The 18,249-nt window shown below is 52.2% G+C and overlaps 1 protein-coding gene across 1 annotated transcript in view; it reads right to left on the reverse strand.

Moving 5' to 3' along the window:
• The window catches only part of GRIP2 (glutamate receptor interacting protein 2), a 56,247-nt gene that overhangs the window by 21,102 nt on the left and 16,896 nt on the right, over positions 1 to 18,249 (reverse strand). The window contains exons 2-8 of the mRNA XM_044912703.1: positions 5,174 to 5,254; positions 4,767 to 4,902; positions 3,776 to 3,921; positions 3,051 to 3,137; positions 2,473 to 2,548; positions 1,135 to 1,280; positions 111 to 258 (exon numbers count right to left, since the gene is read on the reverse strand). Of these exons, the coding sequence (XP_044768638.1) occupies positions 111 to 258; positions 1,135 to 1,280; positions 2,473 to 2,548; positions 3,051 to 3,137; positions 3,776 to 3,921; positions 4,767 to 4,902; positions 5,174 to 5,254 (820 nt within the window). The remainder of the gene's footprint in view (positions 1 to 110; positions 259 to 1,134; positions 1,281 to 2,472; positions 2,549 to 3,050; positions 3,138 to 3,775; positions 3,922 to 4,766; positions 4,903 to 5,173; positions 5,255 to 18,249) is intronic.

An 18,249-nucleotide genomic window follows, 5' to 3' on the forward strand; every position in this document is an offset into this window, starting at 1 on the left:
GCCAGGCGGGAGAGTGAAGGGAGAGGCTCGTCCAGCCAGAGGGAGCTCTGGGCTGCCTCTCCCCCTGTATCCCTGCCCACTATGGTGGCGGCACCCAGTGTGTGCCTCACCTGTCCACCACGCTGGCCGGCTTGATGCGGTCAATGGTGATGATTGGCTTGTTCCGCTGGGAGCCAGTGGTGAGTGAGATCCCCAGAGCTGACCCAGGCATCTTGGTTATCTCCACTATCAAGGGCCCTGAAGCACTGGCCACCGTATCTGGCACAAGGAAGGACAGAAGGGTTTGAAATGCAAATACTGAGCACTTGCCTCCCAGCCTCACTCTGCTAGCTCGGTATTATCCTCACTGCTGGGGAGGGACTGTTGCACCCATTTTACAGATCAGAAAGCTGAGGCATGTGGAGGCAAAGGCCTTGTCCAAGTTCACACAAGTCCTCAGCAGCAGAGGCGGGACAGGGATTCGGCTCTGAGGGACTCTGACCCCAGGGCTCTGCCGGACGACACTAACATGCTCACAGTTTTGGAGAGCCTGCAGTTCTCCGGCCCCGAGCTGCATGTTCACTACCACCTTTCTGCACTCAGAAACCACACCCCCAGGAACACACCTGGTGGCTTGAAAGCAAAACCTAGCTCCTTCTGCTCTTGCCCGCCCCCACCCCCCCAACCCCTGCCACCGGGTCCACATGTCAGCAAATCAGACCCCATTGACTTTCATCACTTCCTGAATGCGACCCTTCTGTACTTCCTCGGCAACCAGCCTGGTGGGGCCCCCATCACCTCTCTCTCCCCCAGCCTTTCCCTTCCCTCCCTCATTTTTTTTTTTCCCCAACAGCACTTACTGCCATCTGACAGCCTCTGTATTTGATTTATTCTGTTTACTGTCCCTCTCTCCCCACCAGACGGTGAGCTCCATTAGAACCAAGATCTCGTCTGTATCGTTCTCATCTGGTTCCCCGGGGCCTCCGACAGTCAACTGGCACATAGCGCTTACTGCCCAGAGAGGCTCAGAGAGGCTAGGTGACTGGCCCCAGGTCACACCGCCTTTGCAGTGGTGAGGATCTGTGCCCGCTACCCCCTCCCTCAAGCCCTGGGTCTCGTCCTGCCCCAACCCAAGTCCTCGGGCCCCCAACTCACCTGGGATGGCCACGTCGTACTCCACCTGGAAGAGCGCCTCGTGGCTGCATTGCCGTAGCGTGGCCAGGGCAGTGGCATGGCTGGCCCCGTGCAGCGGGATCCCGTCAACACTGAGCAGCCTGTCCCCCACCTTCAAGGAGCCTTCCCTGCAGGGAAGGGCCCGGTCAGCCAGCCCGGCCCCGTGCGAGCACCAGCCACAGCCCTGGTGAGAGGCCGAGAGGCCGCTGGGAAAGGTGGGGTGGCAGGGGACGGAGAGGAGCAGGCAGTGGGTGAAGGAGGAAGGGGCGGCGCAGTGAGGGAGCGCATGGGGGAGGCTCTGCGGGAGCAGCTAAGTCAATGAAGCGGGGATGCAAACAGAGCTGGGACCAGCTCTGACATCTCCCACCCTGCTCGATGCTTAATACAGTCAGAGCCCTGGCTCAACCCAAGAATGTCTGCGTGGGGATGCCCCGGGGACACTGGGGACTGCCAGGGCCCAGAAAGGACAGCAGCCCTGCCAGGGCCACACAGCATCAGGGGTGGGGCGGCCTGGAGGCTTCGCGCTGTCCATCTTGAGGTCCCTTCTCACTGCCCCCACTCTGGTTTCTCAGCAGCGAGTCTGGCCTGGTGACAAATGCGCCTGGGAACAAATTTGGCAGGGGCCCCCGGAGAAGGGCCGAGCAGGGGTTCACCTCGGTTTGGGTCAAATCCCCACCGTGGAATGCTTGTTCCAACAGGTGGCCAAAGCTATTCTGGGAGGTTCTATGAATAGCTCGTCACAGGGCCCCGTCCCAAGAACGGGTTTAGACTTCTGACAAGGCTGTTCCAGGCTTCTCTTAAAATGGCCAAGAATCTCCCACTGGGGAGGTCAGGGGGTCGGGTGCTGGGAACTGGACATGTTCCTCTCCCACATTCTCTCCTTTTGGCCCTGCCCACTCAGCCCAGGCAGCACCAGGCGGGATGGCACAGCCAGGACTCAGAGGCTGCAAGATAGAGGCCACGGTGGTGCTGCTCACGGTGCCCCAAATCTCTCACGGTAACTCCTAGGAGCTGCAGAATCAGACCCATTCCACAAATGGGGGAAGAACAACATAACACCAAGGCTTGCTTCCCTCCCCACCCCTGAGACAGTAGGATGCCAGGGAGGAAAGAGCTTGGGGTCTCTCTCATTTGGGATGGAGTCCTGGTTCCACCAACAATTCTGAGTGACTCTGGGGCAATGGGCATCCTCTCTTTGGGCCTCAGTTTGCTCATCAGGAGAATGGGCACAATGGCTTCTGGTCTGCCTTCTTCACAGGGAATCTGGGCATAGTCAGGGCAGGGAAAGGCTTCCTCCAGCTTCCTCCGGCTCAGGCTCACCTGTCAGCGGGGCCACCAGGCCGGACGTAGGTCAGGACAAGCGGGCGGGTCTTGTGTACATCTTCATGGGCACCCCCTGGGCAGAGTTCAACAGGAGGTGGCAGTCATCTACCCACTCTTTCCCTGACACCTAGAGGACCTGACTCAGCCCTAAGCCGGCTCCCTTCATTAAATCTGTTTGAGGACCTGTCCTTGCTATTCACAGGCCCTCTTATAAGATTCCAACTATAAATCCCCAGAGTGTGACAGAAAGTAGGGACATGACTGAAATCCTCTCTCTCTCTTAAATGGTTTGCTTCCCTTCCTATGACGCCATCCTATTTTCCTTTTTGCCCTGGTTCCGAGGCAGCTCTAAACTTTATTCTCAATCTCACCCCAGCAATCATGCACACTTCATTTCTTGGCAAATTTTTCCATTTAACATTTGACTTAATGGTCCTCACTTTTTTAAAGTCAGAAGCAAGAAGCTATCTATCTATTAATCTATCTATCCATATAAAGCAAAACAGAACACACATGGAATAGGCAATAGCCTCCTTCCCTCCCCTTGACCCCAAGTGTGACTCTCTTACACTGACCTCTGAGGACAAAGCCAAAGCTATTGCCCTCCTTGTACAGGGAGACGTCCACTGTCTTTGTGATGATCCCTGGGTTGTTCTCAGGGGCTGGGGAGAAATGGAGGGCTCCTTTGAGTCCCTCAGTCACATCACCAAGCCACAGACATCCCCAAAGCTCATTCCGGGAGAGCTGGGTGACCAGTCACAGAGACTACAGGGAGGGTAAACTCCCCCCACCCCCACCCATTTACAGGTAGGACAAGTAAGACTTCAAGAGTTCTGCTGAACTCAGACTTGAGTCCGTGGCTATGGGCTCAGGCCAGGGTTGAATTCTAGTTATTCAAATCTTAAGACTTTAGACCAACTTTAAAAATTCAGACCTAGGCTAAACCCTAGGCCACTGTGCTCAATGCAGGCTGGTAGGGTGGAGAAAGCAGTAGGACAGGGAACAATTTTTTTAGCCAACGTTCCCCAAACCTTCCCCCCTGAAGGAAAAGCATCTGAGCACTAAATATACAAAACGACACTGGTTTATAAACAGGGCCCTGCCACCTCCTGGTGACAGCATACTGCGATTGTAGGCAAAGTCCCTAGGTGTGGCTTAGATCTTTGTGGCCAATCCTCAGGTCCCACCCACCCAGGTCCCCAGCTGGCATGGACCCCACCACCCAGCTGCTGGTGGGGAGATGGCTGTATCTACCCACGACTAAGGCAGTGGAGAAAGTTCCCAGTCCAAGGGCACCCACCGGGCGGGGGCAGCTCATACTCCACCTCCAGCACCACGCGCTCGCCCACATTCTTGAGCAGGGTGATGATCTCATCATGGCGGAGCCTGGTCAGATGGATCCCATTCACTGACCGAATATAGTCGCCCACGTTCAGCAGGTCACTCCTGGGAGCAAGGAGGCCAGAGCACATGCATGGTGGCAAGTGCCAGCATCCACACCCGCTCTTCTGTTGAATCATTTTGATCTCTGAATCCCCATTTTACCGATGGGGAAGCTGTGGCTCAGAGAGGTCAGACATCATCCAGGGTCACACAGCGAGTTAGTAAGAGAGCGTGGGTTCTAACCTGGACCTGTCTGACACCCAGGCCTGGCATTTTCCCCTGCTGGGGTGTCCTGATGAAGGCTCTGATCAGTCCCAAGGAGCCTGCAAGAGTGGCCAGATCATCTCCCCCTTTGCTAGTTCCTAAAGCACTCACCCTGGCTTCTGACTCCTAATCTGTTCTGTTCCACCGGACACTTACCAGCGCCTGCCCTGAACGAGGCCCAGAGAGGCTAACCCCTAGGTCTCATGGAATTCATGGTCTAAGGGAGCCACATAGGTAAGATGACAGGAAAATCCAGAGCAATGTGTCCAGAAGTGGCACCCAGGGCCGTGTGAGCAGAGCAGGGCAGCTGCCTCGCCCTGGGATGGGGGGCCTCCCAGAGGCAGTGTGGGTGGGGGTGGGGGTGAATAGGAGTCTGCCAGTGGGGAACAGGCCTTCCGAGAAGGTAACTGCACGTGCAAAGTTCTGGAGGGCCTGGCAAGAGTGGGATGCTGTGGCCAAGTCAGCCCCTTACGTAAAAGGAAGAGAAGGTGGGGCCTAGAATTACAGCCTCCACTGGACGCTTCCCTCTGAGAAGCACTTGGGTGCTCCTAGAAACACCCACCTAATCGCTTTGCCTACAGCCCTGGTCCATTTTCCACTGGTCCCTGGCCCTTTCCTACTGCCCCACCAGGCCCCCTCCTCACCTGGCGGCGAGCCCCCCCGGTCTCAGGTTGGAGACCCTGGGCTTCCCATCCTTGTCGGTGCCACCTGAGATGGTCAGGCCCAGCGTGCTGCCTTCCTTCTTGATCAGCTCCACCATAGTGACCCCGCGGAACTCCTCTGTCAACAGATGGGGGGTGAGCAGGCAGCATGGGGCAATTCCGGACCCCCAGCTCCAATACAACTGAGACCAACACTTGGTAAATGGGGCACCTGGCCACAAAATGCTGAGTAAGATCATCTCCCTTTTACACCAGAGGATCAGTGAAGTTAAGTGACTGGTCTAAGGTCACAGAAGCGAGTTAGCAGCAGAGCCAATGCCGTCTGACCCCGACTCTGAGCTCTCTCTGCCTCCAGGACAGACAAGGAGGAAGGACAGGAGGCTCCTTACCTGGAATGCTCTGTCTGCGGCATGCCAGGGCCACGTCCGTCCCTCCCGCATCCTTGCCTCCTTTGGAGTAAGGCCCATCGTCTGCAGGCAAGAAAGAGAAAAAGCCCCGAGTTGCACTTTCATTTCAGTGCAGGAGAACCCTTTCAGCCTTGGAATCTTCTGGTTCGCCGATGTGGCCTGGAAGAGGGGGTTCCTTCTGCCACCAGCTCCACCAAGTCTCCGCTGGGGCATCCTCATGGCTCCCCCCGCCACCTCCCCCGCCAGAGGCTCCATCTCTGCCCTTGGGCTGAATAACCTTCTGAACAGCGATGATATACAGGGAGCTTCACAGCTGTTCTGTGGGTAACCATCTCCACAACGTAATTATGGGCAGCATTATTCCACCGTACAAATAAAGGAGCTCAGGATCCCAGCGGGACTACTCAGGCCCCCAGGCACACAGCTGGGGAGTTGTGCAATTTGAATTAGAATGCAGGTCTGCGGACTCCACTGCCCGGGGCGTGCTTGCACGCCCGCTGGGACAGGCAGCTCTCTCACGCACGGGTCCCACCGCACATGTGAGACAGGGCCCACCGTGAGTGAACTCAATCTTGAACGGACCCAGTTAGTGCTTCTTCTTGAGGACTGAACTTTAGGGTTTACAATTCATATTCTCAGACATTCTAGGCAGCCAGAGATAAGTCTGTCTCCTTTAGTTTTAATTCTAGAAAACACTCTCCTATTATTTCTTTAAGTGTTTTTTCCTTCCCTCTCTTATGAAACGCTTAATGGATATTCCTTGGGACTTTGCATTTTTCTCTCCCACGACCCATCACCTCTCTCTATCACATTTCCTACTTCTGTCTCTCTCGGGGATGTCTCATTTGCAGTAACATTAGCCTTTTTAATGCTTGGAGAAGTTTGTCATAGATTTCAAACATAAGGAAAATAGACTAGTACAACGCAGAGGTTCTCAAAGGAGGGTCCCTAGCCCAGCATCATCTGGGCACTTGTCAGAAATGCAAATTCTTGGGCCCCACCTAGGACGGAGTAAATTAGAAACTTGGAGGGTGGGGTTCAGCAATCTGCAGGTGCGTATGTTTTAGTGTTTTACCCTAACTTATATTTTCATCTATTTTTAAAATCTTATAGACATTAAAATTAATTCTTTGTGGTGTGCTTTTCTCTGGGTTTTGGGAAATGTGTCCTGACCACCACCACAGTCAGGATTTAGAACATTTCCATCGCCCCCAAAATTCTCCCTTGCTGCCCCTCTGTAGACAGTCCCTGCCTCACCCCCACCCCCAACTACCAATGGTCTGTTTTCTCTCTAAATAATTCTGGCTTCCCTAGAATGCCATATAAATAGAATCATAGTGTGTGGGCTTTGGAGTCTAGTTTCTTTCATTTAGCATCATCATTTGAGATTCACACATGTTTTTTCATGGATCAGTAGTCTGTTCCACTTTATTGCTGACTGGTGTTCAATTGCAGGGATGATGTACTGTGTGCTTAGCCATTCACCTGTTGAAAGACATTTCCACTCTTTCCAGTTTGGGGTGATTTCATAGGAAGCCGTAATAAATATCTGCATACAAGTTTTTGTTTGAACATCACATTCCATTCCACCTAGGTAAATATCCAGGAATGGGATTCTGGGTCATATGGTAAGGATGAGGTTAACTTTGTAAGAAACTGCCCATCTGGTTTTCAAAGTGGCTGCAACATAGAGGGGAGCATGTCCCCCAGTAAAGGATGAATGCTTCACATTCTCGCTAGCATTTGGCAATGTTAGTTAGGGTTTTTGTTTTTTTTTTTTAATTCTAGACATTCTAATAGATATGTAGAAGTTTCTTATTGTGGCTTTTTTAAAGATTTTTTTAAAGATTTTATTTATTTATTTGACAGAGAGAGACAAAGTGAGAAAAGGAACACAAGCAGGGAGAGTGGGAGAGGGAGAAGGAGGATTCCCGCTGAGCAGGGAGCCCGATGCAGGGCTTGATCCCAGGACTGTGGGATCGTGACCTGAGCCGAAGGCAGATGCCTAATGAATGAGCCACCCAGGCACCCCAAGATTTTATTTTTAAGTAAACTCTACACCCAGCGTGGGGCTGGAACTCACAACCCTGAGATCAAGAGTCACATGCTCCACCGACTAAGCCAGCCAGGCGTCCCTCTTATTGTGGTTTTAAATGTGCACTTGCCTAATGACTAATGATGTCGTATGCTTCTCCTTATTTGCCATCCATACATATCTTCATTGGTGAAGTGTCTATCCAAAGTTTTTGTCCATTTTTAAGTTGGGTTGTTTTCTTGTTATCAAATTTTTATATATTCTGGATACAAGTCCTTTGTCAGATACAATAATCTGTGTTTGGCAAAGGTGACTCTGTTCACACTGAAGTTTGAGAACCCCTGGTATAATGAGTCCTATTTACCCAACATCTAGTTTTAACAATTATTAACACTGTCATATTTATTCCATATATTTTTATCTATGTTGAAATATTTTGTTTTATTTATTACATTTATTATTTTTTAGAGATTTATTTATTTATTTGCTAGAGTGTGTGTGTGTGTGTGTGTGTGTGTGTGTTTGTGTGACCAGGGGAGAGGGGCAGAAGGAGAGGTAGAGAGAGTCTTAAGCAGACTCTGAGCTAAGCACAGAGCCCAAGGCAGGGCTCCATCTCATGACCCTGAGATCATGACCTGAGTTGAAACCAAGAGTTGGTCGCTTGACCCACTGAGCCACTCAGGCTCCCCTCTATGTTGAAATACTTTAAAACAAACCCCAGACATGATGAAATTACACCACTAAATATTTCAGTATGCATTAAAAAAAATAGGAACATATTTCTTATCCAACAAAAATACCATTATCACACCTTATAAAATTAAAATGATTCCTTAATTATTAATTTAATACCCACTCCATATTCAAATCTTCCCAATTCCAATGAGCTTTTAATTTCAACGAGTACATTTTTGGTTTTGGAAAGCTTTGTTTGGTCCTTTTGCTTATATTCTCATTCTGCTTTCATATGCTGTTCTGTCCTTTTCTATTGTGCCTTTTATGTCTCTAATAATTTTAAATCTTTTCAATGTTCATCTGTTACTCAGTCTTCTATTATCTCAGACTCTTGAGGGCTGTTTCTGCTGTCTGGGACATCTGATGACTCTCCCTCCCAGGGAACTATTTCCTCATGTGTTTGGTAATTGTTAGATTGTGAGCTCATCTTTAGTGGGGCTTTATCTGTGGGAATCTTATTCAGCCTGGTTGCGAGCAGGTCCCTCCAGGGTCCAGAGAGCATTTGCAATTCCTTCCCCTCAGTGTCTGCCAAGGCATCATTACCAACACCTTGGCTCAGGGATTCTGGAACCAGGGGCGTAGTGTGAATTACAACCTTCGACAGAACCAAGGGGCACATCTCAGGTCACAAATTCTCAAAGGAGACCACCCAAGACCTAGTTGAGACAGACAGGCTCTCTCTTTGGTAGATGCACGGATATTTTCTAAATCCCCACTTTCACTGAGAGTATATCTTTTTAAAGGTCCTGGCTTTCTGCTGGGGTGTGAGTTCCAACTGGGGAAAGTATAAGGGGCATCATCTCCTGTATCCTTAAGCTATTAAAACCCAAGCCCTTGGTTAGAGACCAGCTAACACCCTCATTCCTGCTACCACCCCAAAAGGGAAGCCTCAGCATCAGCCTACACTCACCCTACCATTTTTCAGTTTTCTCTTTGTTTTTTGATGAGAAATGTATAGAATTTATAGATCAATCTGTGGACAGGTGACATCTTTACAATACTGGGTCTTCCAATCAATGAACATGGTCTATTCTTTCATTTATTTTTGTCTTCTTTAATCTCTGCCAAGAATATTATGTATTTTCATGGGCAAAGATCTTGCACATCTTTCTTTAAATATATTTCTAGATATTTGAAGGTTTTTTTTAATAAAGATTTTATTTATTTATTTGACAGAGAGAGACACAGCAAGAGAGGCAACGCAAGCAGGGGGAATGGGAGAGGGAGAAGCAGGCTTCCCACAGAGCAGGAAGCCGGATGCAGGGCTCCAACCCAGGACCCTGGGATCGTGACCTGAGCCGAAGGCAGACGCTTAACGACTGAGCCACCCAGGCGCCCTTATATTTGAAGTGTTTTAATGCTATTGTAAATTGGATTGTTTTTCAAATTTAATTTTCTAATCATTTGTTGCTGGCATATAATAATACAGTTAATTTTGTATTCTGACCTTTAAAATCCCCATATTAATTCTAATCATTTATCTGTAGGTTCTTCAGGATTTTCTGTCATCTGTGAAAAATGACAATTTTATTTCTTACTTTCTAAACTTCATACTTTTTATTTTTGTTATTTGCCTTTTTGCACTGGCAAGACATCCAGTACAAAATTGATAGAAGTGGTTATACAGACCATGCTTATCTCCTCTCCAGCTCACCCTCTTCATTTCCTGTGAATTCATCTGTGCATCTCAAAGGAGTTTGAAGCTGGAAGGTTTCAGGTTACCTGCTCTGTGAGAATGCCAGAGCCCCTGCCTCCCCTCAGCATTCTCTGTGAGAATGCCAGAGCCCCTCCCCTCCCCTCCCCTCCTTGTCTTAGGCACCATGCATATTCTGGATTCTCCTGAATGCCCTGACAGGTAAGGGGAAGGGGGCTCATGCGTCATGCACCAACCATCCACACTATCCCCTTCTATCTCCTTCACTTCTCACAGTGGCCCTGGGAGGAGGCAGATGCTACCACCGTCACTTCCACTTGACAGAGGAGAAAACTTGTGACTCAGAGGGGCAAAGTCCTTAGCCAAGGCAGCTTCTGCAAAAAACCAGGACCCGCCCAGGCCCCTTGCCCATGCCACCCCATGTTCCAGGCTCTCTGGACCAGTTTATTTTTTTCACACTCCTTCTCCAGGTCCTTTCTCAGCACAGGACTGAGCTGAGCAAAGACAAGTGACAAATCATCAGGCTGGCAGGTTCTCCCGTGCTGCCCCAGGGGGCCACCCCTCCCAGCACCAGGTATGCTCCTTGGCCTTCCACAGCTTCCTTGAGCCTCACTTGAGCCTGCACACGCCCCCGCCTGTTCTGGAAGAAGAACTCTCCAGCTGCCCTCATCCCTGCAGCTCTACCCTAGCCCAGTGTTAAGATGATGGGCTCAGGGTTCAGCCCAGCCCGAGGGCAGACCCTGGTTCAGCTCTTCACCAGCTGTGGGAAGGCCACTCCTCTCCCCAAGTCTCTGGCCATGGCGAGACCTAACTCGCAGGACCTATCTTCCTTCCTCGGTGGAGGCATGAGGAAGCAGGGCTGGAGAGGAAGCAGGGCGGAAGAGGAATCCGTCCCGGCCAGGGGCAGAAGCTGAGTATCCCATCCCAGCCAGGTCCTTTTCAGGAGAGAGAGGATCAGACTGGGTTTCAGTGGGGGGTGGAGTCAGCCTGGGTCAAGGTCAGGGCTCAGCTTGAGGTCAGGGTCAGGGCTCAGTCAGAATCAGGGACAGGGCTCAAACTACAGCAGGTTTCTCGACCTCTGCACTACTGACATCTTTTTTTGCTAGGTAATTCCACGTCGTGGTGGGGGGGGGGGGGCTCTCTTCTGCATTGCAGGATGGTCAGCAGCATCCCTGCCCTCTAGCCACTAGAGGCCACTAGCACCCCACCGCATCATGACAACCAAACATAATCCAGACATCGCCAAACATCCCCTAGGGGAGCAATATTTCTCCACCCGACCCCCCGCCTTGACAATCACTGCTCTAGAGTCTGGGTGGGGCCCAGGCTGGGACTGGGTCAGGTTCGGCATGAGGTCAGGATCATGGCCCAGCCAGGATCTCGGGAAGATGAGACCCTTCACCACCTGCAGCTCTAACCACTGAGAAACCACCCAGCTCCCCCAGCACTCTGCTTCTGCAGACCAAGGCTAGGCTCCCTTTGCTTTCCAGAAGGTAGTTAATAACAAATCAGACAGCAGTTAAGCCCAGAATCATTTCCAGGGTCCCTGGAGTTGGGCCCCCAGCAGCTTCGCTCACTAGCCCCCCTCCACCTCGTCCCCCAGGCCCCTTATTCACACCAGCCACCAATTCAGGCAACACGCCATTAAGTATAATGCCTCCCATTACGGTTCCCTAATTTGCACTTCATTTAGATTCAACAAGATGTTAGCTAATAAAATTAAAAAGACTGTTCTATCAGCTATGTGACAGCGAACATCTCTGGTATTTCACGTGGGCAATTCTGGAATTAAAATTTGTCTTATCCCCTGCAAATGAGATTCTGCCACTGGAAAATCCCTCTCTCCTGGGCTGTCCTGGGAAGACCAGAGATAAGCTTGCTGGCTCCAGGTTTGAGTCTGGGGAGGGGGGAGGGGGAAGATTATCTCCTAAGGAGAGGACGAGAAAGCAGAGGGTCAAGTTCACCAAATTCAGAGCAGTAGGATCCCAAAGAATGTAGCATGAAACAACAGTGAGTTAAATGTGGTGTTTGGAACCCAGATATTAAAAACAAAAAAATCCAGAAACCTAGAGTGAGGAACAGTGGGATCCCCAAATGTGGACCCCCAAAGCCTGCAGGATGTTGGCTCTGAAAGACAGGACCCATGTCCAGGGTGTCTCTGAGGTGTCCTCCGCATTTGGCTTCCAGACTGCCTCTCCTCCCCATCTACACCTCAATATTCGGATTTTGCTCCACGGAAGTGCATGGTGCTGAATTGGGCTGCAATGACTCCACTGGGTCAGAAGTGTCCGGTGTGCTCATCTCAACACTGAGTGACCCCAACTCCCTCCTTTCTACAATTTGTTGCTGGCTTTGGGGGCAGCCTGTGAGCATCTCTTTTCCTGGCTGTCAGGCAGGCTGACTGTGTGCTGCAAACCAGAATTCATACAACTGCGTGCAGACAAAGAGCCGGGGGGGGGGGGCGGCAATAAATAGGGAGTGGAGAGAGTCCTCTCTAGGGAAGGCACGTGCATTTTAGTGTGTGGCTTTGATGAGCTCTCTTGGAGACTGAGGCCACTCGGGACAGCTAATTGCTAGATAAGAGGCTTCTGGATATCCAAGACCCCCTACCATATTCAGGAAGGCACCCTATGAGGAATGCTACCATGTTTGCAGATGCCTGTTCACCAACACTGCCCCACTTTCATGAGCATCCCGGGGAGGGGGGAAACTGAGGCAGCATTCAAACCAAGAATCAAGGCAGGGCCGGAATTTCCAATTGGCTGTATGATTTGAGTCTCTATTTCTCCATCCATAAAATAGGAGTGTATCCCCCCCCATTGCAGGCTCCAGCCAGCCCAGGCTTGAGAATTTGAGGGAATTATTTTATTTATAGAAAACCCCATGGGGGTTCAGACCCCAGTCCTCCTCCCTCACAGAACCTGCTCGCTCTCTCCCGCTCTTGTCTCTTTTTTGTTCTGGGACTTGGTAATTATATGCTTAGAGATGAAGGCTTTTCAAAAACATCTTTCCCACCAATTTTCAGCTGGAAACGTGCATAAAAACAGAGATATTTTTATCCGCGTGTTTCTTTTTTCCCCGTCTCCTCCTTCCAGCAATGGGCAATTATGAGCTTTTGCCTTCAGTCAATCCGTCCTGTGAGAACCCGCTTCCGAGGGAAATGCATTTCCACAGCGATGCCAGCCTGGCCCGGCAGATGCGGGCTGGCCCTTCGTCGGGGGAGCCGAAGGGAGTGAGGCAGTGCTGAGAACACAGGGTACACCTGGTCCCCTGCCCCGCACTGCAGCCAGGGGTGGGCGGCTGCCTTTCTTTTTTATTTTATTTCTCTTGAAAGCTTTGCTAATTTGCCTTCATTATCCCCGTCTCTCTGGGGCCCCAGGAAGCTATTGAGCTTTGGCAAAGGGAAAAGGAAGTCTGCCCCTGGCCAGGCTGCCTTTGCCAGGATCCCGCCTCAGCAAGAGAGGGGCACGGGAGGGCGGGGCCACAGACTCAGCAGTGACTGAGCCCAGCTCTCTGGGCCTCAAGGAGGCAGCATTCCGCATCTTGGGGGGGCGGGGGGCGGTACTGAGAAAACGAAGGCCCAGAGGCTCAACCTGAGAAGAAGAGGAAATGACTGAAGGGAGGTCCAGCCACCAGCAGGGCCAGCCCAGCCCCACGCTGAGGAGAAGAAGGGGGCTCCTGGGTCCACCCTTCACAACTGTCCCCAGTGGCCCACGGCCACCTCCGGGGGCAGCAGCTGCTCGCTGTGCCGGCACACCCCCAAGGGATCTGCCAGTCCCAGCTTGGTTGTACCACCTCGGCAGGCATTGCGGGGGGGGGGGGGGGGGAAGGAAGGATGGACTTTGGACTTAGGCCAGCTTCAGATTCTGATTCTAAACCTTGCTGCCCACTGGCTAGGGATCCGGGACAAGTCACTTCTCTCTGAGCCTCAGGCTTCTCCTCCGCACAGTGCGAGGGCTCACCTCCTGGGGCGGTGTGAGGAATTAGTGGGATGATGGGGTATACACAGAAGCCATGAAACTCAGGAGTTCTCTCCCTGCCCCCATCGCTGACCTTGTTAGAAAGGTTTTCGTAGATTAATAATGGTAACAACTCCTGATTAAGCGCTGGGTGTTGTGCTAGGTGCTTCATAAGCACTGTCTCGTTTCATCCTCACTACCTTCTGCGATGGTATGATCATTATTCCCATCTTACAGAGGGGCAAACCGAGGCACACAAAGGTTAACTGACTTCCAATGGTAAGGAGCAGGGTCGAGATTTGAACCCAAGCCATGTTCTATGACCTTTAAAATGATTACCACTTTATCCTCACGATACTCCTATGTAGTGGGTGCCATTATCATCCCCATGTGATAGATGAGGAAACGGAGGCACAGAGAGGTCAAGGGAACTTCCCAGCGTCACACAACTCCTAAGTGGCAGAGCCATGGGCCCCCTCCAGCCTCCTCCTCCCACGCCGTGACAGTCCTGGGGAGACTCCGCCGTCATGCCTATGGCTCTGAGATCCCTGCACTCCAGGCAACAGCCCAGCTCCTTTGGGCACTGCCCACAGAAGGACGCCCCTCGGGCCATTGCAGGCTAGACCAGGGCAGATAGCTGGATGGAGACACATCTGGTACAGGCTGACCTCGGAGTGACAGCCCCGATCCCTGATCCCCACAGCCGACAAGTCTCTCCAGAGGCTGCCTCCCACGGAGAGAGAAGCAAGGAAAGATCAACTTGGCAACAGCATGACCCCTCCTTCTGTTCAATGCATGTTTTTAAGGGAAGCAAGAAATATACCAAGAGATTTTAAAAGTAGATGCCCGATTCACTTGCTGCCAAGGATTGAGAAAAAAGAACATGAAAAAGGAGCGCCAGGCCCACACTTTCCATGCACTAACTCATTTAACTCTGCCGAAAGCGTCGGGAGAGAAGCTCGCTGACTTCCTCATTTTATAGATGCGGGGACTGAGGCCCAGAGAGGTCACTCAGCTGGTGAGCTGCAGAGGAAGGACTGGAGTCCAGATCTTTCTGGCCTCCCAGCAAGCCACATCCTTACCCCTCAGCTGTGCGCTCGCCCTCTAAACACAAGGCTAAGGGACCCCAAAGGAGTGGCACCAGGGAAGCCAGGGCCAGCCTCCAGGAGGCCCCAAGGTAGGACTCAAGCACCCAGAGGCTGGGCACAGCAGAGTACCAGGGGCCGTGGGCATGATCTGAAGAGCCTGCCAGTCCACTATCCCCCCTCCATGAGGTGTGTGGGACGCCTGGCACTGGGCCCTGAAGCCACGCCCAGGCTGACATCCCTGCCATGGCCCTAGAGCCCACGGTGACCCCAACATCATGTGGGATGAGGGTGCAGGCTCGAGTCAGGCCTCGGCCTTCTGCCTCTTCTGGGCCGAGGCTCTCCCGCCTCACCCTGAAACCAGCAATATTGAGGAGCATGACCTTAAAACTGGGTCATCAATGGAACCGTTTTATTTCCTGACGGTGGCTGCCTGGGGCAGTAAAAAGATTCATTTCACTCTGTGAAGAATAAAAGCAAAAGTTCTCACCACAATCGACAGTCCCTCAGCCTCCCTGACATCACCTCCTAACGCTCTCCCCTTCGCCAGCTCCATTCCAGTTCCCTGGTCTTCCTACTGTTCCCCACACCAGACTTGTGCCCACCCCAGGGCCTTTGCATTGGCTATTCCCTCTGCCCAGAAGGCTCTTCCCCAGGATTCACAAATTCCCTCCCTCACGTCCTTCAGGAATTTGTGGAAATGTCATCTTCTCAGGAAGGTCCTCCCCAATAAACTTGTTGCACAACCTCCCCCCCCACACACACACATACCTCTAGCACCTCTCATACCCTCCTTTCCTGCTTTATTTTTTTCATGAATTCAACACTATGTAACAGACCTCACTTTTTAAAAAAATGTCATGATCTCATTTACTATCCGCCTCTGCCCACTAGGATATCAGGTCCAGAAGGCTGGGTTACATCTGTCTGCTCACTACCATGTCCAGCATGGAAAGCGTGGCATACGGTAAGTACTCAGTAAATAATATGGAATTCAATTCCTACTTACAGAGTAGGAGGATGGGGATCAAAGAGATGAAATAAGTTGTTCAAGGTCACAAAATCAGGAAGAGGCAAAGCCAGGATGCAAAGCTGGACCTCCCTGGTTCCACACTGCGGCCTCTGTGATCAAGGGCCTGGGGTTTCCCCGTGGTCACAGCCCCTGCTGTGGGGTAGGAGGTCAGGCCTGCCTGACGATCTAGGCAGTTATGGTGAGAGTCCCTCAGAGGATGGGCGGCCCAGGCCACAGCGGAAGGACTATCCTCCCCTACCCCCGTGACATGCATACACAGCCTGTCTGAGCCTTCCCAGGACCTGGCTGGGCGGCCGGTGCTCACTGAGGCCCAGTAGGCCCTGGGAACAAAGACCACTTTGTGGCAGGGAGGCAGAGAGTGAACACTGAGGGGCTGGGGGGTGGAGCTTCCTGCCAAAATCTCTATTCAGGCCTACTGTGCACCCAAGCCTGGTCACATCCCTTTCCGCAGGGGCTTAGGGTTAGTGGGTGGTGAACAAGGCTCCCAGAAGCAAGACAGGACATGTGCAGGCAGGAGTCCATCAGGGGCAGAGAAAGGGCACTGAGCAGTGCGTTTCACAGACCCCAACCCCAAGCCTGGCTCTCACTGAGGAGCTCTGCAAGGGGCCTGACTTCTCGGGGCCTCAGCCTTCCCTGCAAAATGTGGAGAGTGTATGGAGTGGCCACCTGTTGGCTGCTCTTGTCCCCCTTGCTCTTGTCCACCGCCCCCCCCCCAGGCCTGGCTGGTCAATCAGAGGCCTAGTGATCAGGTCAGGGGTGAGCATGTGATCCAAGTTGGGCCAACAAAAGGTGGCCCTGGGATGTTTGCTGGAACAATTGGAAACAGGTTCTCTTTCCTTAGAGATGACTGACCTGGTTGACCTTAAACTCAAGGGTTATAGGGCCCTCTGGGCACCTCAAAGAGAGGAGTGAGTCTGCATGAAAATGAAGCTTACCTAAAGAGAAGCAGAGACCCAGAGTCCTAATGAGGTTAACTGAGCACCTGGATCCCACTGTGCCTAAGCTCCATCTTTGGACTTTTCTTAAAAAAAAAAAAGTCTCAGTGCTGACATCAACTATGGCAGATGTAATCATGAGGTTCTGTGGCCTGGGGAGGAGACTAGGGTGAGGACTGCAGTGGTGAGGGTGGGCGTCAAGTAAGTCAACAGAGAGAGAAAAAGCCAGGGAGATGAAGAAGGGCCTTGAACGCCAAGACAAGGAGCTGTGTGGGACACCTGGGTGGCTCAGTCAGTTAGGCGTCTGCCTTCGGCTCAGGTCATGATTCCAGGGTCCTGGGATCGAGCCCCACATCGGGCTCCTTGCTCAGCGGGGAGCCTGCTTCTCCCTCTGCCTGCCACTCCCCCTGCTTGTGCTCTCTCTCTCTCTGACAAATAAATTAATTAAATCTTTAAAAAAAAAAAAAGACAAGGAGCTGTGATCAGATTTGAGTTTTAGCAAGCTCCCTCCCAGAGCAGCATGGGGAGGTGGGGTGGAGGCTAGAAGGCCAAGGAAGAGACTGGGGCAAAGGTCCAGGCAGGCAATGCTGAGGTCTGAACCCAGGTGGAGGCCATAGGCCCATGAGGTGGGGGAAGACACCTCCCCGGTAGCCCTCCAGGGGAAGTCTCCAGGGCACTACTGACCTTGTGGCTCTGACCACTACAGGACAAGGTCACCCCACTAACCTGAGCCTTCGGTCGAGAGAACAGATAAATCCAGGCCAGGAAGGCAGTGCCCCCATTAATAGTGTAGTCCCCAGGAGGGAGCAGGGACAGACTACATGGGGTCAAATCCCAGCTTTGCTACTTCTGGCTGTGTGGCCTTGGACAAGTCACTTAACACCTCCATGCCTCAGTTTCCCCAGCTGTGAAATGGAGAGAAGAATAGTACCAAACTCACAGTATTGTGAACATTAAGTGAGAAAATGCACAGAAAGAGCTTAGAACAGAGCCTGGCACAAAGTCAGATCTCAACAGCTGTCAGCTACTATTATTATCTGTGTTATTATCTGGGGACCTGGGGGTGGCCCTGTCTCTGCCCCTGGCCATGGGTGTGGAGTGGGAGACTAAGTTCACTGGGCTATAAAAGTCATCTGGGTGCCAGTCCTGGCTTGGCCGCTTCACCGTAGCTGTGGGGCCTTGGGTGGGCAATGCCCCCCCACCCCCGGAGCCTGTTTCCTCATCTCCTCATCTGTCCATTGGGACCACAGCCCCTGCCCTTGGAACTGTTTCAAAGAGGTACCATCAAAAGTATGTTGAGTGTGGGAAGGGATCAACAGGGGTAGCGCCAGCGTGACCTGCTGGTGGCTCTTGATAAGCTGGGGGAGGGGGGAGCAAGGGAGGAAGGCAGCCCAGCAGGATGAGGCTGGAGAGACAGGCAGCCAGCCAGATGGATGGAGCAACCACGTTTGCTCCAGAGCCCCTCCCGCAGGGCCAACCCTGGGCCCACCTAGGAACGGGGCTGCTGGAGGTCTCCTGCCGCATGCATTCCCACCGCCCCCGGGCTCGCCAGCCAGACGCTGGGCCAGGGCTCCTGCCGTCTGCTAGCCGGTCCAGCCTCCCGCCTGCTACAGAAGCCAGCA

Source organism: Neomonachus schauinslandi, chromosome 1 (assembly GCF_002201575.2).
Source record: "Neomonachus schauinslandi chromosome 1, ASM220157v2, whole genome shotgun sequence".
In the NCBI taxonomy this organism is placed as follows: Eukaryota; Metazoa; Chordata; class Mammalia; order Carnivora; family Phocidae; genus Neomonachus; species Neomonachus schauinslandi.